Raw genomic sequence first — 27806 nt, 5'->3', positions numbered from 1 at the left:
CCAAACGCACACCCAAAAATTCTTGCTCCTTTGAAATATACAGACCAAGTCTTACAACCAGCATCTTCGGCCATTCAGAAATTACCTTCTCCTTGCCTCAAAGTACAGGCTTTTTGAGCTCGTGTGTATCAAAATGTTCTTCGGGTGATAGATGGGAGATTAATCTATTTATTTCACTTACAATTTTGGCAGCTATAAAAAGAAGCAAAACTAGCTTTTTGGCCATAAACCACTTCTTGTAGGTTGATTTGGTAGAGGCTTCTTTGTTTTCCTTTCTTTTCCCTCTTGAATCTGCCAGAGACTTTAAGTGAAATAAATAGATTAATCTTCTTTCTGTAGCCCAGAGATCAGGTTGATGCATTTAAGAGCTTTTTCTCCCCCTAGACTCCTGATATGCTCACAGATCCGATTCATATTTTAGAACTTCCTTCATGTGTAAAGAGACTCAGTGGTAGCAGTAATTCTTCACTACCGGCAAATAGGGGTTAGTGCTCGTTGGATTTCTTTTCTTCTGAGAGCGCTGAAAATTTTCCATCGAAGCATTTTTGATAAAGGGAAATTTTGTGGAAAAATGTCAGTCTTGGGGGGGGGGGGAACCACCCAAAATCTGATGATCTGCTTCAAAAGAAAAAGAAGTTGGTATTTTGCAAGACAGTGTGTCTTCAAGAGGGTTCAATTGCTGTGAGCCAAATGGCTGAAAGCAGGTTTCTGAACGTGTATACGCTTATTGAAACAGAACTGTGAAAACGTGTGGCAGAACTGGAAAAATCATCGGTTTTGAGGAGCGAGAAATGGTTTTCTGAGCAGCTCTGTTTTCTGTGGCGAAAGGGTATGCACTGAGTGTAAGGAGATCTCGCGGAAAGGGTTTCTTAAAGCAGTTCATTCTGAACACGGTCCTTGGCACATTATAAAGCCGGAGTCCTGGTGATTGGTTTGGTTTTTTTTTCTTCCAGCGTGCGCACTTGCATCACAGCTTAGTGAGAAATAAGCAAGCAAGTTTGGAGAACGGAAGGTTTAGTGCCATCCGGGTACTTGGGTCGTACACTGCTCATTGCTAAAATTGTGTGGTGGGTTATGTCCTTTCCCATCATGGCAAATTGTAGATGCCTGGTTTGCCCTTTCTCCTCCCTGGCTGCCTAGTGATCTCCAGCCGTTTGCAGGATGAAGTCTGGGTCTCTGGCCTGCCCGTAAGGGGAATGTTTGACCATGGTAGAGCTTGGACGGAGCCGGCTTGTCTCAAACCAGGAAGAGAGCCAGTGGCACAGCAGGAAACGGCACCAGGGTTGCTTTGCGCTTGCTCTGACTCTTCAGTCTTATTTCACTCTTGGCTCTTCTCGCCCCCATATACGCGACCCAGGAGAAAGCAGTATTTGAGCTGAGCTTGTATCCTGCCACCTTGTCCTGGTTCTGGCAAGGACAGAGTTAATTTCACAAGGAGCCAGGACAGGTGAGCCAAGCTGGACCCTCGAGGCTTTGCCGTTGTTTTTCTGTTCTCCTCCCCATCCCGCCGGGGCAGGGGTGAGCGAGCGGCTGCATGGTGCTCAGCTGCCGGCTGGGGCTAAACCACGTCAGTCCTTTTTGGCGCCCAACGAGGGGCACGAGAAAATCGAGATAAGGATAGTAATTGGAAGAGGTAACGGGCAAAACATTGACTGAACTTAGCTTGAGAGTGAAATAGTGGTGAAGGGACGAGAGGTGGATTCTGTGTGTATTGTCCACTCTTGTTTGGTGTTGTGATAGCGTTGTTTTGATTTTGGTGTGGGGAATTCTTTTTTTCTTTTTCCTTGTTGATGTGATTAGTGTGTGTGCAGTTTTTGTGTTGAATGTATATTTTAATGATAATTCTTAAACATGTGATTCACAGAGCTGAGGGGTGGAATGTGTTGGGTTTGTGTGGCAAGGTTTTGGTAGCAGGGGGGCTACAGGGGTGGCTTCTGTGAGAAGCTGCTAGAAGCTCCCCCTGTGTCTGATAGAGCCAATGCCAGCCGGCTCTAAGACGGGCCCGCCGCTGGCCAAGGCCAAGCCAATCAGCGCCTCTGTGATAACATAGTTAAGAGGAAGAAAAAACAGTTAGGGAGAGCTTTTGCAGCCGGAGAGAGGAGTGAGAAGATGTAAGAAACTCTGCAGACACCAAGGTCAGTGCAGATGGAGGGGCAGGAGGTGCTCCAGGCGCCGGAGCAGAGATCCCCCTGCAGCCCGTGGTGAAGGCCATGGTGAAGCAGGCTGTCCCCCTGCAGCCCATGGAGGAAGGATGAGGGGGTGTAGAGATTCCACCTGCAGCCCGTGGAGGACCCCACGCCGGAGCAGGTGGAGGCACCTGAAGGAGGCTGTGGCCCGTGGGAAGCCCACGCTGGAGCAAGTTCCTTGCAGGACCTGTGGACCTGTGAAGAGGGGAGCCCACGCCAGGGCAGGTTTGCTGGCAGGACTTGTGACCCCGTGGGGGACCCCACGCTGGAGCAGTTTGCTCCTGAAGGTCTGCACCCCATGGAAGAAACCACGCTGGAGCAGTTCGTGAAGGACTGTAGCTCGTGGGAGAGACTCATGTTGGAGAAGTTGGTGAAGGACTGTCTCCCGTGAGAGGGACTCCATGCTGGAGCAGGGGAATGATGAGAGGAGTCCTCCCCCTGAGGAGGAAGAAGCAGCAGAAACACCGTGTGATGAACTGACCGCAACCCCCATTCCCCGTCCCCCTGTGCTGCTGAGGGGGGAAGGTTGAAGCCGGGAGTGAAGTTGAGCCTGGGAAGATGGGAGGGGTGGGGGGAGGTGTTTTGAGATTTGATTTTATTTCTCATCCCTCTACTCTGTTTTGCTTAGTAATAAATTAGATGAATTCCCTCTCTAAGTTCAGTCTGTTTTGCTCGTGACAACAATTAGTGAGTGATCTCTCCCTGTCCTTATCTCGACCTACAAGCATTTCGTTATGCCTTTTCTCCCCTGTCTGGTGAACGAGGGGAGTGAGAGAGCAGCTCTGGTGGGCACCTGGCCCCCAGGCAGGGTCAACCCACCACACACCTGCTTTCGAGGAACTCTTTGATTTAGGGCTGTACATACCCTCCAGTGAAAGGAATTTCTTTGCTTTCCATTTCCACGTTTGCTGTAGGACAGGAGTGTTGCCAAGGGATGTGTTCTGCAAAAGAGCTGATGCTCCCAATTTTCATACAGCAGCTTGTCCCTGGTTCACGTGTTTGTATTGAAATTTCAGAACTCCGTTTTTATTTATTTCTTAATGTAAAATAATTGTTGGTTTAAAGGCTTTTTCTTTTTCCTGGTTAAGCCTTTTATGAAGCCAAGGCTCTAACTGTTTTTATTTATTCAGGGTCCCACAGGCCTCTTTGCAAGAAAAGAGTTCTTGAGCAATTGAGATTCTGCTCACCTAGGAGTTTCCCTGTGCCACTTGTGCTGCAGAGATCAGTTTGTATTTCCCCTTCCGAAAATACTTGCTTGTATTTGGTTGCATGCTGTACGCAGTGCAAACCAGACGCTTTCTCCCGCACCAGAGGTGGTTTAATGGAAGTGACGACCTGCAGAGTGGGTAGGAGTCTTCTGCTGAATAAACGTGGCGTAATGTTTGATACAAGAGCCCTGGCCTTTTTATATGGGAAAAACGGCTGGCGTGAGGCCGTACACGGAGGCTTTTGTGAGTGCCAGGTGTGGGGAGGTAAACAAAGCTTTTCTTGCTGCTTTTTAGATGATTCGGAGCTGAGCCTGTGCAGAAACTTTCTCCAAGGTAAACAGCCCTCAGCCTTGTAATTATCAGTACGCTTAAAATGGTTAAAAAATTCAGGTGATGTCATGACACAGAGCTCTTAGAGGAGCAGCGCTGGTGCAGACAGCTCTGGCCCCTGTTTAATGGCAGCTTGCTGTCCTTCTCAGCTGGAGGAAAATCTGCCTTTCTCCTTCCACCTACAGACACTCCCCTTCCCCCAGGCTCGTCATGATTTTTCCTTTAAGATAACAGCTTCAAGCCAATTAAGAGTGTCTGAAGTGGGTAGAGCGGACATCGCTGTGTGAGACCACAGTGCTCTTAACGTCTATTGTTTGTTAATAAAAATAAATTGTGGGCACCGGGGAGGGAGAAAATCCCACATGATCTTAGTTTTCTCTCTTCATTGTTTTTTCCCCACTGAGAAGCGAATTGTCACAGCCAGGGAGGGGCCTTTGGCAGACGATGTCGGGAGGGTGGTGCTGGGACGGTTTGGAAGGCTACAGGTCCTGTAGTCCTCTTGCACGTGTGCCTCCTCCATCTCCTTGGCTTGGCCGCTCTGTGCGCGGTGTAAATCATCGCCTACGAGCTCCGACGCCGGGCTGTGAACCGGAGGGGGCTGGGGCAGAGGCAAAGCCGATGTTTTGCTGCCTCCGCCGCCAGGAGCGGTGACTTCTGGGAGAGGGACGAGGCAGCTGAAGGCGGCATCCTCTCTGTCATACCGTGAAGCTGGCCAGAGCTGGTCCATCACAGCTCCCCGCTGCGGAAGCGGGGCTCAGGTGGCTCTGCGGGGAGGGGGAGGCAGGGTTACGCTACGCAGCCCTCTCAAACCGTCCTAGCACTTTCGTACATCGGGGTGTTTTGCCGCTGATGCTGTGCGTGTCCATGGTGTTATGCACCTTGGTGTCCATTCTCTCAACAGCCATAGGGCTTTCTTCGTTGAGCGGTGCTTGCAGGCTTTGCTGCGCCTCGTGCGGTGCCCGGGGAGCAGGGCAGAAAGGCAGGGGACAGCAGCACGCAGACCGGATCCTTTTGTGCGCCTGAAGGGTCTTGCCAGTGTAGTTGTACTGGCAAAATTTCCTAGCAGAGAAGCAGCTTAAACCTGTCTCTAGAATAAAATAAGCTGTCCCAACAAATGAGTTTTAATGCTATCAAGTCGATGTCTGTAATGGGACTTTTGTAAGCATGGCTCTGAGGGGGCAGGTGCGGTTTTCACACTCGTAATTCACTTCGCTGTGCCAATAAAGCTTTCAAGTATTGACCGATCCTGGGGGGCCTGATAGGTCGTGTGACAAGCCTGCGGAGGAGCAGATAATTGAATGAAGATGTCCTGTGACTCAGCCTGAAACTGTAACTGCTGAAGGCTCTGTGTGTTCGCAGGTCTGTGGTTGATAGTGCTGGGGAAAATCCAACTTTGAGATAGCTGAGTCTATATGCAGCTTGTATGAGGAATTAGGATGGGTACATATTGCTTTTATCTCTGAGCAACGACAGGAAGAGTTGATCAGGCTTTGGTAATGCTGGGGAGGATTGAGAAGGGTGAAACAAGAGAGAACTCAGGATTTTGGAGAGAGAAAGTTAAAGAAAATAATCCACAGGAATGAGAAATGTCAGGAATACATTCGTCCTTCTGCTTCACTGCCTCCAGAATTCTTTTCTCCTTGAAGTTTCTTGCTTCTTTTTCTGGAAGTCACGAAGAGGGGAGGGGAAAAAAGAAAAAGAGAGAGATAAAAGAACACAGCTAAGAGAATTAAAAAAAAAAATCCATTTTATGTATCAGCTGAGCAGGTGTTTATCACCAATATCACCTTCCCTTGAATATCGCCTACTCTGGTGCTAACTGACTGACCCTTCCCGGAGCTGTGCTGTCACTGTGGCGTGATGGAGACTCGGAGGTCCTTTTATCCCCTCGACACCTGGGGAAGAGAGATACCACTGGTCTGTCTCTCACCTCAGATGAGTTCATCCCTGGCAAGCCACAGCGCGAATATTGCGAGGGTAGCGCGAGGAGAGGAAAGGCATGGTGGCTGAAAGTAAAGCAGGCTCTTTAATGCTTGTGAAATCTAAAAGGAGACGTAGTTTTTATAGGAACATAGAAATTGCTAGACTGGAACAGAACTGTGTTTCATATTGTTAAGTATCCCTTTTTAGTACTAGCTGCTTCCAGAAGCAGTGTAAGGAGGCTTGCCCCAAGGGGTGATTCTTCTAACCCTCAAACAAAAGGAGTTAGCCAGTGCCTTGCAGCGTGAAGGGTTTACGTGTCATCCAAAATCTTATTTTCTCTTTTTTTTTTTTTTAAACGTCACTATTGTAATTCTAGCTATTCATTCTCTTTATAAATGTCTGATCCTTCTCTCAGTCTTACTAAGGTTTTGACTGCAACAATACCTAGTGGTAATGATTTACCCATGCTAATTATGCATTTTGCAGAGGAAAACATATTGTTCGTAGCTTTAAACGGAGTGATTTTTCAGTTTAATTGAACTTACATCTCTGTATCCCTGGGGCAGGCGTGCAACTTAGTTCCTCCCCTCCCCCTGAGACACAGAGGCAGTTTCTCAAGCCCAGCAACAGTCACCTGTTGAAATGTTTTTCAGGTTCTTTCCCTCTTGTCAGTTCCATTTAAATTTGAGTCTCTCTGCAGATGACGCTTTGCAAAAGGAAATAGCTCTCTTTGCTTGTCGAAAGAATGAAAAAGACTCTGTTAAGTTGTTTGTTGATATTTCCTGACAGTTTTTCAGAATTCCTTGCTGCTCTGCAGCTGTTAAATTTGTTGTCTCAGCTGTGAGGATTACTCTAGCTTTGCTTGAGCTGCACTTTCTCACCATTCATCAAGCTTCTGGTGATGCACAGAAAGATCCATCAACACCAAAGCCACCTCCAAACTAGCATTTGGGTGAAAGTCTGCCTCCCGATTGCCTCGATAAGATTGAAGTTGCTGCCAATTTTTAAAGGGTGTTTGTGGTTTCTCAGTGAGCTTGCAGACGATGGCGTAGGGGTTTTGCAGAAGTAACGGAGGTTGCATGGGGATAAAGCACATGTTAGAGTTTTGGAAAGCCTGATCCTGCCCTGGCACTGCCTTCCAGGGCCGTGGAGCAAAGTGCCAGTGCAGCTGGAGATGCTGTGCCCTGTCTTGCTGGAATGCAGCCCGTCTTCAGGGCTCCCCAACTTGCCGGGGCCAGATGTGGCAGGGCAGGTGGCAAACAGATTTTGCAGGGTGGCAGTATCTTTGGAAGCGTGAACAGAAATAGCATCGCCCCTGGATGCCTTGAGTGTCCTTGGCAAGTTGGGCAGAGGGAACAAGAAGGACAGAAGAGATGTGGCTGGTGTTCAGGGGTATTTTCACTATTGGCGTGGCAGCTTCAGGAGAGCTTTATTCTGTGATCTAACGTTTTATTCTGTCTTTTGGCTTTTGCTGTATCGTCTAAGAATTTTTCTGCAAAAATCTCAAAGTATCAGGAAGATGTGATGATAGCAATGAAGAGGAGTACCATCTCGCAGAGTCATTAAAAATGTATAAGTAGTTTCAGAAGCAAGTTGCTTCCTCTGAGAAGCAAATCGTCCATAATTCTGCTTGGTATTTAGAGCCTTCTATCTCCAGAGAGAACTCAAAACTATTCAGTATAGTCTTGATTTATTTTATTCTCCTGAATTTTCAGAGCTAAACATGAAAAAGGGCTTAACAGAAAAAAGAATTACATATTTGTACTGTGCAGAGAGAAGCCAGGGGCCAGACCACGATCCACCAGCTATTCAGCAATTCACATACCACCCTCGAGGACCTGTGAAACTCTTTTGTAGCCAGCCCACTCCTTTTGGGGGTAGCAGATTCAGACGGCTTTATAAACAGCTGTCCGTCAACCAGGCTCGCTTGCTATCATAGCACGCTGCCGGTACAATAAAGAGGAACCATTAATGCAAAACGTACAGGCTGACAAAAGTTCTCATGTTCTTGGTGGAAACTTTAGTAAAGGAAGTTGGTTTGACTTATTTCCAGCAAGCTGTGGTAACGGTGAGTTAGGATAAGTCATCTTCACATGCACAAGAATTAGTGCAGCAAGTTGCTAAATATCTGTGTTCTCTTAAGTGTTTTCTTGGCTTCTCAGGCTTCCCGCTTTGTGTTGCGTGAAAGAAGAAGGGCATCTTCCTTCCCTCTCTGTGTGGAATTTCGGGCTGCGCTGGGGTCGATACCCAGTCGTACCTGTGACTCATTACTGCACCTGGGCAGAAAGCATGTTTTATGGCTTCTCGTGGGGAGATGAGAGACAGACAGGTGCACCTTGCGGCTGTAAAGGAAGCAAAAGCTGTCAGGAGGATGGCTAGCTCAGCAAGGCAAAAATTACTTTACAACAAAGGTGTTTGAACTGTGTTTACTAACCTTTCGTGCCTGAGTTTAGAGAGTAGGGGGAACTTCGAGACGGGGGAGATGGAGAGCCATGAGGACTGGAATACCTTTGTTCCCTTGAGAGTAGAAACCTTGGCGTTAGGCTAGGAATAAAAATCCTCTCTCTTTCTCCCTCTCATCCTACGCCAGGAATTCCAGTGTCTCTTCCTGCTGCTCGGTGGTGCAGGTGAGATGGTGGAGAAGTGTCCTTGTGTTGCATTCCCTGGGTATCAACAGATGGTCTCTGTGTGGGGGTCGTAGGTGCCTGTGTAGTTCTGCTGTTCGGCAAACCCCGAGGTATATTTCTACTGCTGACAGCTGTTCCTTGGGTTCGTGCTCAAAAAAAAAAATCAAAGTACTGGGAAGCCATTCTTAGCAGTGGGTAATGCGTTAGGTGAATGCAGCATCCCTCTGTGCTCCATGTTCTAGGTAATTACAACCCTGCCGCTCACGTAGCAGAGCACAGCGGGTGCCCTGTATTTATTATTTAGCTTTGCTAGTAAGTCTAAGCTGGTGATGCAAAGGCAGCTGCTTCTCTGGGAATCTTGTACTTCTCTTTACCAAACCAAGCTACAAACAGGAGAGGTGGCCTTGAGGTCTGTCCCTCAGAGCTGAAAGTCCTGGGAACCTTTCCCAGACCTTGGCTGTTCTTAGTTTGCCTGGAACAGTTACCCTCGTACAATTTGTCTTTGCAGAGACTCAAATGAGAACCACCCATTTTAGCGTGGTGATCCCATAGTGCTTTGGCAGAGAACGGCAGGGATGTTAACTCCAGCGTCCTCCTCAAATGGCAGGCAGGCGTTTCACTCCACTGCCTTGGCTGGAGACTCTTCAGTTGATCTGCCGTTCCTTGCCCTAGGCCAGAGGCACAGTTCGGCTGCTGCGCTTGCTGCTGGTGCGATCGCTGTATTTATCTGCGCAGAGACGTGATCTTAAGTCATGGGGCAACAGCAGGGACGAGCAGTTGCCAGTTTTCTCAGTCGTGTCTCAAAATGCGCTTGGAGCCTTTCTCCGTCTCTCTCCCTCCGATGGCTCTAGTAGTCTTTTCTAGACTGCCTGGACCAGGCAGGAGGGGGCAGTGGAGGAGAAAGAAGGCAAAACGCATCCGAGGTCCTACATCAGATGCCTCACTAGTAAAGATGTAGTTGTTAATTGCCACCGGCTGGCAAGGGCTGCTCAGGACATTTTTTGCCCTGAAAGCACGCCTAGGGTAGTGGTGCAAGAAGTGAGACCGAAAGGAGCAACCCAAGACTGTGAGTCTTGGAGAGTGGCTTTGGAGCCTATCCCAAGCACGGTGCAGCTCCGTGAGGCTCTGCAGGGGCTGGAGGGCCTCCGGGCTCCTTTTTGGCTCTGTAGGGAAGGGTCGAAGGGGATGCGCGCGCGTGTGCGCCTGCGTGCGACTTCAGTGCTGCAAGTGCCGGTTCCGCAGCCTGGGCTGTAATACCGGTGTGAGTAAATTTGACGCGATCCTGCTGTTTTGTCAATAACTTGGAAAGTTTTGAAATAACTGCTTCAAAGTGCTCAAATGATATGTTGCTCCACAATCTGTCTCTGCTGCTGCCAACGCTTCTAAGTAACCAATTTACCACGCGCTTAACCTTTTAGGGCTTTTCCTCCCTAGGTATTGCTCTGTAACTCCCACTAAAAAAAAAAAAGAGAAAATTGCCATTGCCCTTCTCAGAGGTGGCTAATGATTTCCCAGCGGTTTTTTGCAGCTTCTGCTTTTTAAAAGTGTGTTGAGCACACAACTTCCAAAATCAGGATGCTCTTTAAATGTCCAGTGGACAGCTGAGCATGGGACCCCTCAATTTTCTTGAAACCGAGAGAATTGGGACTCAGAAGGCAGGGCTGCTGGTGGGAGCTTCCCAGGGGAGACGTGATCCAGAAAGAGATGAAGGTGCAGGGGGTGGAGACGTGCCGGGGCTCCCCGCTCAGCCCCTGCATTGCCTTCATTTCTATCGCCACATCTCAATATTTCTTCTGCCTCCCTTCCATGTCTGTAAAAAGGGGATAGCCCCTCTGGGGAGATGAGATGAGATGGAGGAAGTCTAAATGTAATCTAAAAGTAGCTGAATTGAAAAACTGCAAGTAAAAAGCTATGTCTGTCTTGAACAAAACTCTTGGTAACTTCAAAGACGGATTAAAGACGTTGCCTGTGTCAGGACTTCAATATTTGGCTGAAGAATTAGACAAACGGAATAGTATGAGAATGTTTGCCAGAAAATTGGAGAAGGGAGAGATAAGGTAACAGATGAAATACTCAAAGTCAGCATTTAAGGACAGTGCTGCCTGTGGAGATAATTTTATCAACTTGAGGGACAACCGTTTCTCCTATGAAGCAAAATCGACACTATACGTAGCTGTTTAAAATGGAATTTGTTAAAAATTTGTTTAACTGTGCTGCGGGAGTCTGCTGTGGGATAACCATTGCCAATATCTGTACTAATGATAGGTTTGTGGATTCTCCAACTACTGTTCTTTATTTTGGCACTGTTTCGACTTTGAAAGATGGACCTCTGTGTGTCGGGGTGGCGTTACCTTGAAAGAGGAGGAAGAAAATTGGTCCTGCTCTTGGTCTCATCCTGAATCCTCTTGGGCCTGAAAGGGAGGGAAGAAGGTGGTGACTGTCATTGAGGCAGGAGCAGTAGAAAGAACTGATTTCTAGTTTGGTGGCCAAAGTGACTCTCTGTCTCTGATTCACATCCCTCAAATTACGTTTTGGTATGAAAATGTTTTGTTCTATCCTAAAACTAGAAATCAGTATTATATTTTAAGTTGCAAGCTGCTTTGAGTTAAAAAAAAAAATAAAAAGGGAGTAAGATAAATTAAAGATGTGACTCAATATTGATTTCCACTTGTTTTGTGGAAATGCTAAAAATGCCAAGATGAAATATTTGGACTTTTCCTTGTGTTTCTTTTCCATTTTTTGTTAGAAGCTCTTTGCCCAGTTTGACTCCAATTCCTGAATAATTCATAGTCTGTAAATAGCTTCCTCCTCCTTTGGTAAATAGACTCTTTGTCCCAAGTGCTTGGCAAGCTGGAAGCAGTGTCATCCTGCTGAGTCGCTGGTTCGAGAGCGGAGGTGCTCACGGTGCCGTGTGTTCTCTCTGCAGAGTTATGTCATGCCCAGACCACCGAAGGGCTCCATGAGGATTTATAGAAGATGCCCCGTGTCTTGGCGCCTCTGGTGCTCCTTCTGCTGTGGCTGATGAAGATCGCTGCCAGCCCCCATTCCCTGAGGATCGGTGAGTACAAAGCTCGCTCTGCCCGGCGTTTAACCATCCTTCCACTCATTGTTCGGGCCGCTCTGTGTAGAAACGATTGGAGAAGGGAAGCCAAGCCTCGCCTGTGGTGGCTGGGTTCCCTGCCTTGGTGATGTGCTCCGTGTTCAGGTGGGGCCGAGGCACTTGCTGAGGTACAGCGTCCTACCTGCATTTTGGAAATGTTCTCTCCTTCATCTTGCAAACGAAATTGAATTTATGGTGAGCGTACGTAATTGCACTGATTTTTTTTTTTTTTTTAATGGTGGTAATGTTACCTGATGGGAATCTCTTTCTGTATAAATTTGAAGTGAAAGCCACTCCTCAAAGAGGCACTGAGGAATGAAACTTGCCGCTTGCCCTAACCCCCTTGATGCTCTCCTAAGCTCCACACAAAAGGAAATAGTTTTCTGTCACAAATTTATTTGTCCTCACATTGATGAGCAAGAAGTATCTGAGCTCAAACCGAACCTAGTTAAGCAGTGCCACAAGAACATTAATAACTCCAAAATGGTCCATTTGTAAGAAAGTCCTGTGCATTTGGTCTCCTTTGGGCTTTATTAAAAAGTGTTTGGGAAGAGGCACCATCATCTTCGCTTGCTGCCCGTGCAGATTAGGGAAAAGAAATGCATCCAGAAACCTTGTAATGAAACTTGCTTCGTAGTATTGACGCTTTGCTCTGTTGTTTAGAAAGGAAACTGCTTTTCCTGACTCTTCTCTCTGGAGGTACTAGCTGTTTTTATTAACTATTTGTTGCTGATAAGAAGCTAATCTATTCCCGTCCCCATTTGCAACTTTCACAGGTGACACTTGAAGTAAAATTACTTCTCCCCTCCACTAGCGGAGCATGGAGCAGCTCAGAAATATAGCAAGGGCGGGGTCTGTGCTGGCAGGAGTCTGGGAAGGGTGGCCGGGTGTTTTATATCCCCAGCATCTGTGATTCATGTGGAGCACTCATGCTGCATAGTCTCAGCTCCGCAGACTGCATTTCATGTTGATCGGCAGATCCTCCACTTGAGCCAGCAGACGGGCTTGGGGATGGACGGTGTATTATCAGGATGCTGAAGGTGAGAGATCCTTCGTTACACCTTGTGCCCCAGCCATCTCCTCCTGTGGGGAAGGTCCTGCGGGCACTCGGAAGCGTGAGGGGAAGGGGAGCTCCTCTGGCAGTGCACGTAGCAGCACCAGGCTGCAAACCAGGCTGGGAGCTGGCGTGGTTGTCCATCTCCACAGCGCAACCCAGAGTGAAACGGGGAGCTGTTTGAGAGAGGCGGGACCGCGCTTTTGTGTTCCTGGCCGAGGACTGGAAATTAAAATTTGTGCTGCAGCACCGCACTGGAGGAAACTACCAGGCGGGATGAGCAGCTGCCTTCCAGGTCTCAGCTTGCTGCATGGTCAGGGCTCCCCAAACGGAGTTGATGGTGGCTGCTGTGAGGCCACGTCAGTGCTGGCCCCTGAGGGCAGGCAAGAAGAAGTTGCGGGGGGTGTCTGTGTGCTCAGGGGACACACGAGCAGCTGCGGAGGTGGCGGAAAGTCGGTCTCCCTCCATCTGTCCAAACACCGATTTTTCTCTTCTGTACCTGGTATCTGCTGCTGGATAAAGGAGATCTTGACATACTGCTAGGGCCCGAATGCATATCCATAACAGAAATTACCCACACGCTTGAACACGGGCATGGTTCACGTGTCCAGGTGCCACTGTCTCATACAGGTACACAACTGTTTGCCTCTGCGCTTAGCAGGGATGTGTGGTGGTGAATAGCTGAGCGCGTGCTGGTTACGCGTGAGCCTCTCCTCCTTAGCATCGCGTACCTGCAGAGGCTGAGGGCTGCGGTGCTGGTGCTGAGGCTGCTGTGCAGAGTTACCCAGCAACGGACTGCCGGCGCTTTGGTCTCCATCCCTGAGACTGCTCCACCAGTGGTGCTCAGCGCTCTCGCTTTGAGGTCAGGCTACTTTGGACCCGTCTCTCCAGTTTTAAAATCCTCACGTCTGTAGGAATTCTTTGCTTTTGACTTTTCTTCGCAGAAATAATGGAGCCGCTCCAGACACAGCTGCTCTTAAAATTTACACCGTCGCTGCATCATCCAGGATGGAAGTGCTGGATTTCCTTAGCCTGCACAGGGCAAGGCAGTGCAAATCTGTCTGTTGAATCCTCCTAGGACTGAAGAACTTGTATTGGGATGTTGCAAAGGCAATGTAGAAGTCAAGGTTTCAAAGAAGGTGTAATGGTGTTGAGGGAACGGGAAGGAATTTCGCTGGTCCTTCTAAAAGGCACTGGAGGTTGTGGCTGCTGTGGCAGATAGTGTTAAACGTAAGGGTGGCCAGAGACCCTGCAGTTGAGTCACAGGCGTGTCCAGTCACCTCCTGCCTCCTGAGAATGGGACGTTAGCAGTCTTGACCTTGGACCTGGCCGATTCCCCCACGCGAGCCTAAAGCAAGAATTTACTGAGAGAGGGGAAAGGTATGTTAGCGTATATCTACTGCTTTTGCTTTGCTCGTGGCCACAGAGCTAACTTCTCTGAAAATGGTGTCTGAAAGCAGATGGGAAAGAGCTGAGGAGGGGCTTGGGGGTTTGGTTTTGTTTCTTCAAGACACAGCTTTATTTTAACAATGTATCCAGCAAAAAAGTTAATAAAAATAAAGCACAAAATAAAAGGAGAGAAAAAATATTACTAGCAGCCCTGAAATCATTCCCAAATGCATGCTTTTGGCAAGGCAGGGAGATATGGTATCTAGCAACATAAATCAATGCACTGCATAGAAAAGGAAAACAGGCCAGCACGAACATTTAAATATTCAAAGAAAATGCAAGCTAACATTTAAAGTAGTTCTGAAAGCCATCTGGTAATGGACCGCTCAAATGCACAGTTACACGATTAGTCATGTGAGGTGAACATAGGCAATGCCACGTCTGGTTTCTTCACCAAGCTGCTAGAAGAGATTATTGCCTGCTGCGCTTGGCTTCCACGGTAGGAGGAGGCACGGTCATGCTGAGTCAGGGGCACTCGGCTTGGCTTTTAAACTGAGCACTGAGCTTCCCCGCTGCTGCTTTCTTGGGGTTTCGGGTGGATCTTGGCCCTGATATGTCTCAGTGGAGTTTCTAGGCAGCGGATTGCTTAATCTCTGAGTACACAGTGACAGGAAGTTTTGCTAGCCTGGACGGGACCAACAATGAGTGTTGCATTGCAGTGAGCTTTAGAGGCATCATCTGTGCAAAACAGTGAGCAGAATATAGGCTACAGGGTGACCTTTCCTGTGACTTTGGCGTGTGTAGGAACAATCTGTAGCTTACTGTATGCTCTATTTCTCTACTGGACGCACAGGAAAAAATATGGGCGGAAACCTTCTTTTCAGACTTTTTCTTCAGCCTTAAACTCTGCGTGTTTCCTTCTGATCCCATCCTGGAGGCAGTCTCCTGGTTCACGTCGTTCTGGAGACCTTTGTTGGGAAAAACACTGACCCACATGCTTTGTCCAAAATGGAGTCTTTTCACTAAGAGTGTCTTTTGTTTATCAGTCAGTTCACCTGGTCTGTCTTGGTGAAGTGGGATCTCCATAGATGTGATTAGGGTATGAAGAAGCAGGAATGGGCATGTTCTCAGAAGCTTTCAAGAGCTCCAGGAGGTACGTAAGGAATTGCCCTTGAAAAAGCCAATGTATGTCCTGCCAAAACATCCTGGGAGCAAAACCCAATAGTTGGTGCTTGCCCAACGTGTGCCCTTGCACGTGCTGTCTTGCATCCAACTGCACCAAAGGCACGAAAGACATCAGCCCCCTCCTACCTGCCCCAGTGCAGGCAAGGAGGATGGCTGGTGCAGCGCGCTCTGGGCCGGCATCTCCCCTAGCTCTGGTTTCCTGCAGCGTATACTGGCTGTAGAAGTAATTCTGGTTTTGTTTTTCGTTTGTTCACTCGTGCTCAATAAAGTGTCGGGAAATTTACTTGAGTTATTTACTGAGTTATTTACTTGGTCTTATGGAGCAGACCGTCAGAGCCCTAAATTGGTATTCTCTTGCTAGATTCATTGGGTGTACTAACAGCTCATTTAAAATTCATATGCAAGCCAAAGTTGTAGTTTATACGTGGCATTGCCCTAACTAGCAGTAGGCTCAGTAGCACTGACATACGATCTACTGACAAACTCCTTGCAAGGCCTCCTTCAGCCCTGCAGCTCTTTTCTGTAATTGCCTCTGTCCAAATCCCTTCTCTCCCTCTACCTCCCAATTTTGCAAACTGTATACAAAAGGCAAGATGCAGCTCTAGCGTTAAGGGTATTTTGTTTGGTGAAACTTGGTGTTCTTCTACCCCATACCCAGTGAACATGCATCCACCGCTTGCTCAGCTGGTAACTGAAGCAGTCTGCACCGCTGTCCTAGTGCCTGTGGTAGGGTTTCATCCACCAGAGAAGCAACGTGTGGTCAAAGTCTCCACAAATCCAAACTAACGGTGGGGTGTCACTAGAAGTGCCAGCCTGGGACATTCGTTCTTGTTTCCAGGCATGTTTCCAAAAGTCTGGAATACCGAAAGGCCTGTGAGTCTCCTACATCTGCTCTGATCGTGGAAAGGTAGCGTCAAGAAAATGTTCTTGGGATCCCCCAGAGCACGTGGAGTCATGGGAAAGCACTGGCATTTAGCTGCGCGTGCTGAAGTAGGTGGGAAGAGGCAGACTGAAGACATGCATGCAGCTTTTTCTGCATCACTGCGATTGTACAGTGCCCCTCTGTTTCCTACCTATCACCCTGTCACAGACCTGCGTAGCAGAGCATCGGCCGTGCGGCCCCGCATCCCTGCGTAGTTACTCTCCTGAGGTGCTTATGACACTAAGCCACTTGTTTAGTGAGCTAAAGGCCCCGTAGCTGCACGTTGTGCTTCTGCCCTGTCCAACGCAGTTTGGCGTGACTGAGCTGGAGGGCTGAAGCAAGCAAGAAGCACTGAGCATTAAAAATGTGTAAGGCAAAAATGAACGATAATGGCAATGAACAGAATTGCGAACCGTTTAGTTCAGCTTCCCCAACTCCCAGAGGATATACATAATTCTCCTAAAGGCACTGCAGAGAAAATCCCACCAGGCAGCACGCTATTTAACGTTAACATTTTGAAGGGTGATAGTGCCACTGATGATGAAGGTGCAGCCAGTGCCCTGGATGCTGTAAAGAAAGGATGGCGACGTCAGCCCCTGCGTGCAGGTACAAATGCTTCCTCCCAGGGGTGCGGTCTGAGATGGGGAGAAACACGACTGTGCCCTTTAGGACAGGTGGGGAGAGCTCTGGCTTTGCGGCGGGTTGGCTTGTGCCGGCCCCAGTACCCCCGTATCCTGATTGCAGCCAGCTGACCCGGCTTGAAACTCCGCTTCTCTCGCCTGCACGGAGGCAGCGGAGCGCGTTTAACACAGACGGACAAAGCACAAACTCTTTTCCTTGTGCAGCGCTGCTTTCTGGCGTGTCCAAGGCCTTTGTGGTTGATGCCAACGCAACTGCAATAAACCGCTGACCACCGATTTGCTATTCCCCAGCAGAGAAACGGCCTTACCCTGGCTTTGAACCCAGCAAGGCTGCTGCGATCAGCTCAAAGCAGAGAAACAATCTCTGAGCCTCACATGGTGGTGCTGTTGCTGGAAAACCTTTCCACTTGCAATTACGATTAGTGTTTAAGAAAACAAAGCTTCTGGTCGGGGTTAGGTGACCCTCTCTCTGGCCAGCTGTCCCACCAGCGGCAGGAGCAGGGGTGTTAGGTACTGCCTGTGCGGGAGGGGACGCAGCTCTTGACTCCTCGCCAGAAGGCAGCAGGCTGGAGGGAAAGCACCGGGCTGGAAACAAAGCGGGTCGCCGAGACACGTGTGATTAGCTGGCTTCTCTGTGCACGGACCTAACTGTTTTTAAAGGATTAAAAACAATCCGTAAAAATCCTTAAAAAGAAACCACTGTGAGCTGCGGGGGCACGGTGCCCGAGCTGTACCCACGTGCCTGCGGGGAGCAGCACTTGTTGGACGTACGTTTTCAAGTCCCGTCGTGTTTGGACTGTGATAATACCAGCCTGGCTTGAGGAGCGGAGCGGGAGGAGGGTGTAGTGGCTCTGGGGGGGGTCAGGTTTAGGGGTACCTTCTGGGCACGAGGGACAGAGGAGGCGTTAACTGTTTGCAAAACGTTTGCCAAGTTGCGTCTGGAGAAGTAAGGCATGAACGGAGGGCTGTCCCCATGCTGCGGTGGCAGGAGCAGGCGTGGGCTGCACCTGGGTTGACATTAAACGTGGGTAGATGCTTTCCATGTGTATGTTGGGGTCCTAATCCCTAGGAACCCAAGCTAGAGGCTTGCCCAGGGGTGCCCCGTGGCTCCCCTCAAGCCCACGCAGTATTTGCCTGTCTCCTGCAGACCTGCCCTGGGACGTGGCCCACCAGCACGCCCAGCCCTTGGAGTGTTGGGTGCCTGAGCTGCAGTTCCGTCCCCTGCTTGATTCGTGTCTCACTTTAGCACTTGTACGCAGGGCTTGGCCTATATTGATTTTATTTTTTTTTTAAGGCTTTCACCTTTCGTTCAGGACTTTCCTAGACTCTGAGAGTCTAAAGCAATAGAGAACAGTGCAGGAGGAGGAGGAGAGGTATCCCCATCTTTGTTGATACGTGACTTAATAAATTTGTCTGGCTGAAACAATATTAATATTTTCCCCAATGTTAAAAAGGTCCAGTTAAGTTCGTTAAGGTGAAGTAGATTCATGGTTATTTGTCATTTGCTGCTGAAGAGTGGTGAGGGGTAGAGAAAAATAACAATATTTGTTTGTTAACTATTTGCCCTTTTATTTTTTTTTTCATTATTCTTCTAGGGGAGTGATATTTTATTTATGTTTTCCGAGTTATGTGCATAAATCTTTATTTTTGAAAAAGCCACCAGCGTATATGGCTGGCCTTTTCAGCAATGCCTTGTCTGGACTTGCCCTTTGACTCCTTGCGGTTCTCCCCAGGTCCTGCTGTGTTAGAGAGCTTGGAAGAGTGGCTAGCAGTGCCCCATCTCCTAGCCATACCTTCCCTGTCCCAAGTGGTCTTGTAAAGGCAGCTACTTCCAGGATAAAAGGAGCTTTTTTCCCAGGAAAAGACAACCGAAGCTGTTTAAAGAGGGGCTGCACGCTGCTGGTGACTGCTGTGGTCTCTTATCTAACCTGTTGTTCTCTGAAATGATCAGGTGAAAAGTGGTTTTCTTGAATGCTTAGATGTTGGATGCTTGGGCAGAGCGCTCAGGCTCCCTGCACGTGTGCTGAGGTATCCGAGGAGAACGTGGTCGCTGAGCGGTCACCGTGCGTGGGTTGGGTTCGCACGCTGTTCCCGATGGCTCCGCGAAAGCAAGTTTTCCTGGGGATGCGCTGGGAGGCTCCTCTGCCTGCAGAGGAAGGAGGCTCATTAGCACCATCCAAGAGCGAGCGAAAACCGCGGGAGGAAAGCGAGCGCTTCCGAGTGAGGAGCCCCGGGAGAAAGAGAGTGGGAGTCGGGTTGAGGTGCAAGTGAGTACTTGAGCAGCACTTGAGGGATGTAAAAGTCCTGCATCCCTGCTTCGTTTTGCCTTCATTTTAAACAGTGAGGGGCCTATTTGCCGTACTGCCTGAGGACTGGATACCAAGGGGGGAGGGACCGATGGTTTCCTCCACCGTAGGGGTTTCTACATGAATTGCATGTGGTCGAGGTTGAATGCATTTGGCTCAAAATCGACTAAGCCGCATGCTGCAGGGAGCCTTTGTGGAAGAAAGAGGGGCTTGGTGCAAACTCGGAGTGACCCGCATCTATGGCACGTGCCAGGCAGCCCATTGCCCGCGAGGCTGCCCCGCTTGCCCGCACCCCGGGGCAGGCAGTGCCCCTTGCCTCGCCTGGGAGATCGGTGCAGGTCTCTCCAGGCTGCGGTTTTGCCACATAAAACATAACGAGCTCCTTGTCTACAGCTAAGGAATCCGGCACTATAATAATATGAATAATAAATAATAAGCAGATTTAGATCAATGCTACAGGGCACGGAGCGAGGATAGGTGTGGATTCAGCGAGACAGACCATCTCTTTATGTGTTTTGCACCTCTGTGGCAGAGTTATTTTTACTGATCTGTTCCTGTTCATTAATGTCTGAGAGGCAGGCTACATTGCACATCCCAAGAGGCCCTAAGCTTTGTTTTGATTCATTATATATCCACATACATATTATATAGCTATAGATCTCTGTGTGCAGATCATCTGGATGGGAAAGTCAACTGGTAGTTATGGAAAAGAGCCATGTTGCTCAAGTAGCAAAATCAGCATAGAGCTCTATTTTTTCATTTGCCTGTTTAATGAAAGTTATGTGCTCACCAGCACGGGTAAAGCAGTGGTGTGCCTGCGCGTAGCAGCCAGCCCCTGCCCCAGGTTGTACTGCTTTGTAGATCTGGAAGGTGAACGGGTTCGAAGGAGGTGCTCATTCAGCAGGAAGAGGAAAATTTGCTTTAAGGAGAGGAGCCAGGGAGAGAAGGGCTGAGAGAGAGAGATCTGTCTTACAGGCACAGTCCTGTGCAGTCGCAGGGCGAGTGACAGCGTGGACACGGACGGGTGCATGTACGGAGTTTTGTTTCAGAGGTCTGGGGCTTTTTACTTGTGTTCCTGAATGTTGAAGATTTTCCCAGAGCCAAGGATCAGGATCTGAGAGCCATATAACTTGCTTTATATCTAAATACTGTTACTGCCCCGGGCAGCACTTTGTGTATTTAGCCACTGAGCCATTTTTAATACAGATCTTTTTGTTTCATAGAGTGAAAGCTAGCCATAGCAAGAGCTACTCTGTCATTTCTTTCATTATTTTTTTGTAGATATATGAGAATAAAAAAGTCAATTACATGAATGAAGGATGCTTGGCTCCCTGCCTAAACAGCTGCCAAAATTAATTCCAACTCTGAGCCAAACTCAGCAAAGCTGGAATTTCTGCAGAAGGCTCCAGTGCGGCGTGAGATAGGCTTGTGCATTAGTCTGCATTACGGATTGCTGCTGCCCAGCCCCTCGCCCTTGGCTATCCGTGTGGGCAGTTGAGGAAGAATGGATTTCACACGCTCTGTACTGAGCTTGACTTCACTGCAGGATAAGCCTGAATTAAATATACTTAGTAGACCCTTGCTGGAGCGAGTGCCATCACACTGCAAAGCAGAGCTCACTTGATAGACAGCAGCTGTCTTGGCAGCTCAGAGCACCTGAAAACTTAGTGCCAGCATCAGCAATACTTTGAGCTTCAGATTTGTTCTTCCCCATAGACCAATTAACTTGCATTTAAAGAACCACCTGAATTGATCAGGAGATATTTTTCTATGTGGACAGGATCTGGGTTGAGTTACACAGTTTGAATAAGCACGCAGGGGAAGCAAAGCCCTGGGTCCAGGCAGCAATTGCTGGTGTGGGAGGGCAGGGAGTGGTTATAAGGCTGACTGCTGAGGATGGGGCACCTGTGGATACATGGCTGAACAAGGTGATTGCTTGCTTTTAGGGAGATGCATATCTGTAGTGACTGTGACGGGATTTGAAGGTCATTTTCAGGAACTGAGGTGGAGGATAGCCTTGCAGATGAAGGTAGTGGCCCGAGTTTCTAAAAGTGAGTTGCGATAAAGCCAAAGTCATTACCTGTGACCTGTTACAACCTTTCTGAGAAGGCAAGCTGGAGAACGGCAGATGGGAGAAGGAAGACAGCAAGGCAGCTCCAGCCTGTAACAGCCTGTTGTAACAGAGCTGAGATTCTGACAACGTGAGTGTAAGGTAGGATTTCTTTCTGTTTGAAGTGATATGCCTTGTGCTTAGAAGTTTATTTCTCATTCTCCTGCCATGTAACTCTTGGCAAGTTCGCTTGTCCTTGCTCTGTAGATGGGTGGACTGCAAGCTCTCCTGGATGCAGTGTGTGCAGTGCTCAGGTCAGTGAGGTGTTAAAGCCCTCTTGCTAGCGTTAGCATTAGGCGCTGCAGGGCTGTTGGGCAACCTTCCCAGAAATGGTGCTTTTGACCTGAAAGGGCGCTTATCTCAAGTGCCCCTCTGCAGCTAATTGCTTGTGGCTCGGTTTAAAATAAACACAGCCCTGTAAAGCTAAAAGCCCAAGTTGTCCTGGCTTGGATTGCTCTACCTCTTGATATCCAGGTGTTTTGAACCTAGAGCATTTGAAAAAGTCCCAATCCCAGAAGTAGAGAACAACCTGCTGACAAAGCAGGTGAGACAGATCCTGGCTCCCTGCGTGCTGCTGGGCCTTACACAGGGCTCCAGCCTCTGCCAGGGGTAGGTCCTGCCCTTCCCTGCAAAGCCTTGCTCCCGGCTTTGTGCTCTCTTGCTCCTCTTCTCCCTCACAAAGACCTCACTGTGATGAGATTGAAGCTACTCGCTGAGATTGCTGAGGAAAAAGGGAAGGATGAAAGAACTTGAAAGAATGAATTTTGCTTTTCTGTAGGATGTTGGCTATGAAAAGTACAGAGCTGTAGGCTGTGATGATGGGGAGGGGAAGCAGTGTGCATGTGGGAGCGATGGGGGGAACACCTAGGGCACGATCCATACCTACAAGAGCTGTGAGCCAGCAGGAGAAATGGGTCCCCTCAGCCTGCGTTTTGTTTGTTGCTGGGAAACCCATCCAAGAGGATGATGTCATGTTAGGGTAGCATCATTCCCCCAGAGCCCTTCTTTGGGGTGTTATCTCTGGAGGGCAGATGAGCGCAGGATGCCTGGGAAGCAGAAGGTGGAGATCCTGGCTGGAAGAGACCTCCTGAAATTAGGAAGACCTGGGAGATGCACGGAGACAGGACCATGGCCAGTTATGCCCAAGAGCGGTAACCTGGAGCGGTGGCAAGGCATGGACCACAGGGCTCTCAGGGCTGGCAGAGACCTCCCCGCGGGGAGGGACATAAAGACCTGGTGCTCATAGGGCTGGAAGGAATGAGGGAGCTCTGGGGCCCATGGATAAAAGAGAAGTGCTAAGCTTAGTGGGCAGAGAAGAAAAGAAAGCAGATGCTCATGTGTCAGCACAGAGGTGGACTTGAGCATGGAGTTAGAAGGGAGCAACAGGGAGGATCTGCAGTGGAGGAGCAGCTTAGCCCGGCAGTTGCCAGCTCTGACGTGACCCCTGCCAAATGAGGACTGTGAATGTAAGAAGGCTGCAGGGAGGGATGGCTCGTTTTCCCAAAGACACCGTTAATGAATTCCTCTTGCACCTCCAGACGCTGTAGGGGTTTGGAGAGGCTAAATGGAACTTTATGTGAAAATGATGGCTGAATGTCAATTCTGCTGTTGAAGCCAATTTGGGAGCCAGAAAGTGCTAAAAGAATTAAGATTGTTAAATGGAAATAAGTCTACTTGGTTCAGATAAAATAGGGTTTAAATGAGTGAAATTATCTGTGGATTACCCTTGTTAGAGTACTGCCTTATTTAATAAACTCAGTTTATTAATCTGCTGCAGGGATTCCTGAAGGAAAAGCTTAGCCTATGGGGGTGCATAGAGGTGATGAGGGGGAAGGACCGGCTGTGCTGTCATCCTCCAGAACGGAGCCACCAGAGTAAAGGAGAGGTGATAGTTTGCCCATGAGTGCTTCGGACTTTCACGAGGCTCTTGTTTGCTGCTTCCTAAGTGGTTTGATCTTTGTTCAAGCTTCTTGAGTAGTAGTTCTGTGTCGCTGGCAGAGTAGGAGGCCACTTCTTCTGGTTAGGTGATACCTGTTCTGGACACCGCATGTCCCTGCGGAGCATTTCTAGTGCAGGGCCATGCAGCACTCCATGCTTCCTGGGGTAAATGTAGTCAGACCTCTCCTTGAGCACTGGAAAGGAGTGCTGCAAGGGAACGAGCTCTTGTTGTATTTAGGAAGGAAAAAGAGAGTGCTGGAAATCTTGAGGGCTGCAATTTCATTGCAAAGAGAGAGACCAGTAATTATTAATGGACACTGATTGTCTACTTCTGCAAGAGCAGATCTATTGCAGAAGGGCAACCAGGTACTTTTAGCTAACTTTAGCTGGCCACCTGACTTAATGCAGATGTCACCTGTCATCTCACATGTGTTTCTGACCCATCTCTCTTTAGTGATAGTCATAAAAACATAACTGCTCCAGATGCTTCTAAAATTGTCCATGGAGGGAAGGACCTGATCTTAGTGCTGAGCAGTCATCTTTCAGCACTGTAGAAAGCTGCTCTTGGCTGCTGGAGCCGGTACCTGAGCCCGGGAGCTTAGGGCATGCAGGGGGGGCACATGGCTTAGAGGGAAGGGTCTGAATGTGGGGTACAAAAGGCTGATGCACAAGGAGGGTTGAGGCTTGATTTTCCTCTTAGTTGCCTAACTCTGGGGTTTCAGAATATCTTATGTGTTCTGTACTTGGAAGATTGCAGAATTTTCAAGCTGTTTTCAGACAGTTTTGAGAGCAAAATCAAGTCCAAAGTCATCGGTGGGTTAGGAGTCTGAGACAGGAGGCAGGAGACCCAGGATCAGTCTCCAACCCCTGTAGGAGTCTGTGGGTAACCTGTCTGGGTTATGCTCCTGTCCGTTCAAAGGAGACTGTCTTGTGTAAATATTGCATGTTAGTAGCCCTTGTTGTTGTTGTTGTTGTCAGGAGAGCTAACAGACCTGAGCCATTGCCTGCCAGAGCCTTCCCATCCTGTATTTTTGCCTCTTTTCCTGGGCCTGTCCTGACAACTTGGTCTCTATAAATGCTGAAAGTGCTTGCATCTCATGCTGCGAAAATTGTATTCAGGGAGGAACTTAGAGCTGGGATAGCAGGAAGAAGGCAAGGGAGGGGCTCCTTTTGCCCGTATATTTTTCTCTTGCTGGCGGGATTGCTGTTCATTACCCCATGTTGTAGCACAGAACAGACTTGCTAGAGCTGGTGTCTATGTGCCATGTCCTCTGGAATTATTCCTGGTTTCACACTGTAGAGGTGCAGGCCAGGATGAATGCCTGAGATCTAGCCTGAGGCTCATCCCACGTGAGCTTAAGACTTCTGTGATCTTCTTGCCAAGCCCAAGGGATAATGAAGTCTGAAAAGTCATAATGTGGTGTCAGCTTGGGTTTGTCCGAGTACCTCCATGTGCATTACAGATTCCACCCCCTTCCCAACCCTGATTTGTGGTTCTTCTGCTTGGCAAGAAGAATCTACTATTCTATATCCAATAGGATCAGCTGCCCCACCTCACGGCTAGAGGGTTTTGTAGTCACCAGCATCTTACAGAATTTGTACTTACGGATGCACGTGTGTGCATGCCATGGTGTTTGACAGCACGTTTGATAGCCTCCACCTTTTACCAGATCTGATTCACAGGCATCTTATTTTACCGTGGCAGGATGCCCTTAACCACACTCCTTCGCTCGCCCTGCAGAGTGGTTTTCTGGTGGTGTTCAGCTGCCCAGCACACCTTCCCATTTGACCGACAGCAGAAGTCCGTTCTGTCGTTTGGCTTCGGCACTTCAGAACATTTTGTTCCGCATGCCTTGCACAGAAGATAGCTTGGCAGTTGCAGACCTTTAGCATTTATTATCTGTTGTGTTTCTATCTGTTTTGGTGGCATGTGGAATTTTTTGGCATGCTTGTTTCACTGGGGGCCCTGGTATAGTGGGAAGAAGTACTTCATCATTCCAGGCATGCTCAGAAATACCATGATCTTAGCGATCACACAAGACAAAGCAAAAGAATGGTTGAGTTGGCAATGAAATATCTTGCAGTACTAGTGCAAAGTCTTAGATATCCCATGCAATAGCCACCCCAGATGTCTCACCAGCCCCAGTTGTGCTGCTCCACTGCAGAAGCTGACGTTGGGCTTTTGGGGCCAGATAAGGCTGCAGTGACTTTGCTCAGGCACCAAGCAGTGCCGTGAGCGCTGCAGCTCTCAGCAGAGCTTGCCTCCAAGTCCCCAGCATTACCAGTCTTTAAGAGGTAATGCTATGGGATAGCTGCCTACCGGGTCTGGCAGAAAGAGAGCACTGTGGTTGTACGGCTTGGCATGGCTGAGGAGTGTTACCAGGGTAGGACAGGGGTATAAGCACTTGGTTTGGAGCAGAAAGCTTGTTTTCATTGTAATGGCTGTGGTTGAAAAGGCTGTTCTTCTCTCATGCGTTTAAATCCCATGGAGCTTCTCATTAGGAACAAATGATGCCTCAGGCAAGTGGAGCTATAGAAAAGTAATCTTTATTAAGCACCCTCAGTGGTCAGAGTTACTTGATGAGCTCCAGAGTTTTATTTGCAGGCAGCTTGGGTTGTCATTTAGCAGGAAAGTGCTTTGAACTCCCTCTCTTCCCTGTCTCTAGGTTACTGTTTTCTATTTCTGTGTGTTTTCAGTCCCTACAGCCCTGCAAATACTGCTGGTAAAATTGTTGACACTGGGAACAAAATGAATGGAAGAGAGTGGGTGTGTATATGTCAGGAACACGCAGCCATGCTTGGAGAAGGGGATACAGGGTGCCTGCAGCGCATCGTGAGTTGCCCTGAGCAGGACACAGGCACAGCTGTTTCCATGGGAAATGGTGTACAGAACCCACAGATTGATGTGGGAACCCCTATGGGAAGTTCTGCCTCTGAATGCTTCATTGCTGCATGTTTGGGGCAGGAGTGGCCACCGGGAGAGCAGCACATCCTCTTGGAGCCCTGCTCTCTGACTCTCCGTGCTGGCACCTACGGTAAGCTGCATGCCTGGTTGTCTTTCATCTCCAGACTTTGCAAGTTCTCCACAGGTGATAGAAAACGAGCTCTAAACCGTAAGCACCAAGGCCAGCGAAAACCCAAATAAATTTAAAACCGCATCCTGCCAGATGTTTTGCTTTTTGCTGGATAGCTAGAGGGAGAAGGAATAAACAACTCAGAAAAATAAAGCAGGATGTGGCGTGTGAGTGTGAAGGTGTTGCACACCTCAGCTGCGTAGCTAACCCTGATAGTTGTTTGAGGCTCTGCTGCTGCACAGTGCTGTATGGGATATTTCTAGATCGACACAGAGGCAACCCCAGCCTTACCCTCTGCTTGAGTGATATCAGGGCATCTCAAGGTAAATCCAAGAAGAAAAAGGAGGAGAGAAGAATTAATCTGTGGCCCCTGCACTTGGCTTTATGAAAAGGAAATGAAGTGAAGGCAGGAGACTCAGAAGTTCGCCTATGTCTGTCTCGTCAAGCGCGTGAAGCTGACACAACGATGGAGTCATTACAGGCTCCTGTGTAAATACAGGCTCTTCATTTATTATCCCCCCCCCAACATGTCTCATTTACTTAATAGCCTGTAATTGCTCTGGAGGAGCAGTCACTGTTTATCAAGTAAGAGCCTCCTGGTCATGCCAGCCAGCTCTAGCATTCATGGTCCACAGGAGTTTTTTGGCATCAGAGTCAGTGGCTCTGCAAAGTGCAGCAGCAAGGAGGGCTCGGTCAGCCCTTCACACAGAGGTCTCTTGGCAGAGAGACAAGCTCCGCAGTGTGACGGGGACGTTTTAGGAGGAAGACGTTTTCCACGCTGCTGGGGGCAGCCCTACGTTGCCGGAGATATCTTTGAGCTGGTTGTGGTCCCTCTGCTGCCTTCACTTCTCCTCCTCATTGCCTGGCTCCTGCCCTTTCGGATGGCAAACTGCAAGGAGCGGGTGGCTGTTTGTTGTCCTGGGACAGCCAATTTTATTGCACGGAAATGGGAAGCATTTTCAGGCATTGGTTAGCAGCACAGAGTCTTTGAGCAGAAGTTCATGCCTCTGAGCATGCTTTTGAAAGATGTGTCCTGATGCTTAGGGAATCAATTAACCTCAAAAAGATTTGGTGGCTTGGTTTAGAAGAACACTGTCTTTGAGAATTTTCTCTCCTGCTACTAAAACAAGCCACCTCTAGCATGAAGCATGGATGCTTTGTAACACCGAAAGGTGAAGTGAGAACAAAAATAAAATAAAGAAACCACAGCAAAACTCCAGAAGCAATGTATGAAGGAGCATCTGTGTGACTAACACCTGAAGCCCTTCTGAAAAACAGTCATTTGCTGAATATAGCTGTACACTTTTGTTTTAAATGTCCTGGCTCTATCCTTTACTCTCCCCCACCCCCGCATCGGGGAACAATCCAGCATTATTCATGCTCGAAAAGGCAGAACTGGCTCTCTGTGCTGAGCTGCCCCAGCACAGCCAGCACCTGCAGGGAACTGTGCACCAGGTTACTGTCTGCTTGCTTTTTTGCAGCCTTCTGAAGGGGGAGCAGAGCAACCTGTGTACGGGAGCGCGTGCTGCGAGGGCGTGCATCCTCACCCGCTCCGCTTGCACAGGTCAGTGCAACCTTTCGGGGCTAAAGCTCGCTGCTCTTCTGGGAGCTGCCGGAGTGCACGCTGCGCTGTGAAACGTGATAGTTCGTGGTAGTTCACTCTTGATGCTTGGAATGTCATTGCTTCTCTGCTGGTTTTATAGATCTCAGTCCTAAAGCTGAATTAAGCAGGTTCTCCAGTACTGTGAGGAAAAGTGTCACCAGCTTCCTGACCAGAAGTTTCTAACCACCAGGAACATCCTTCCCAGTTTTC

At 48.7% G+C, this 27806-nt stretch overlaps 1 protein-coding gene across 2 annotated transcripts in view; it reads left to right on the top strand.

Annotated features, from left to right (window-relative positions):
* The window catches only part of GRIK4 (glutamate ionotropic receptor kainate type subunit 4), a 207195-nt gene that overhangs the window by 60705 nt on the left and 118684 nt on the right, over window positions 1-27806 (top strand). For both annotated transcript variants that reach the window (XR_008574079.1, XM_054803100.1), the window contains exon 2: window positions 11201-11332. Coding sequence is in view for 1 of the 2 variants with exons in the window: in XM_054803100.1 (XP_054659075.1) it covers window positions 11251-11332 (82 nt within the window). In the remaining variant the exon portion in view is untranslated. The remainder of the gene's footprint in view (window positions 1-11200; window positions 11333-27806) is intronic.

The sequence above is a fragment of the Grus americana genome, chromosome 24 (genome assembly GCF_028858705.1).
Source record: "Grus americana isolate bGruAme1 chromosome 24, bGruAme1.mat, whole genome shotgun sequence".
Taxonomy (NCBI): Eukaryota; Metazoa; Chordata; class Aves; order Gruiformes; family Gruidae; genus Grus; species Grus americana.
The sequence above is the reverse complement of the archived record's forward strand: the minus strand, read 5'-3'. Positions and strand labels throughout refer to the sequence as shown.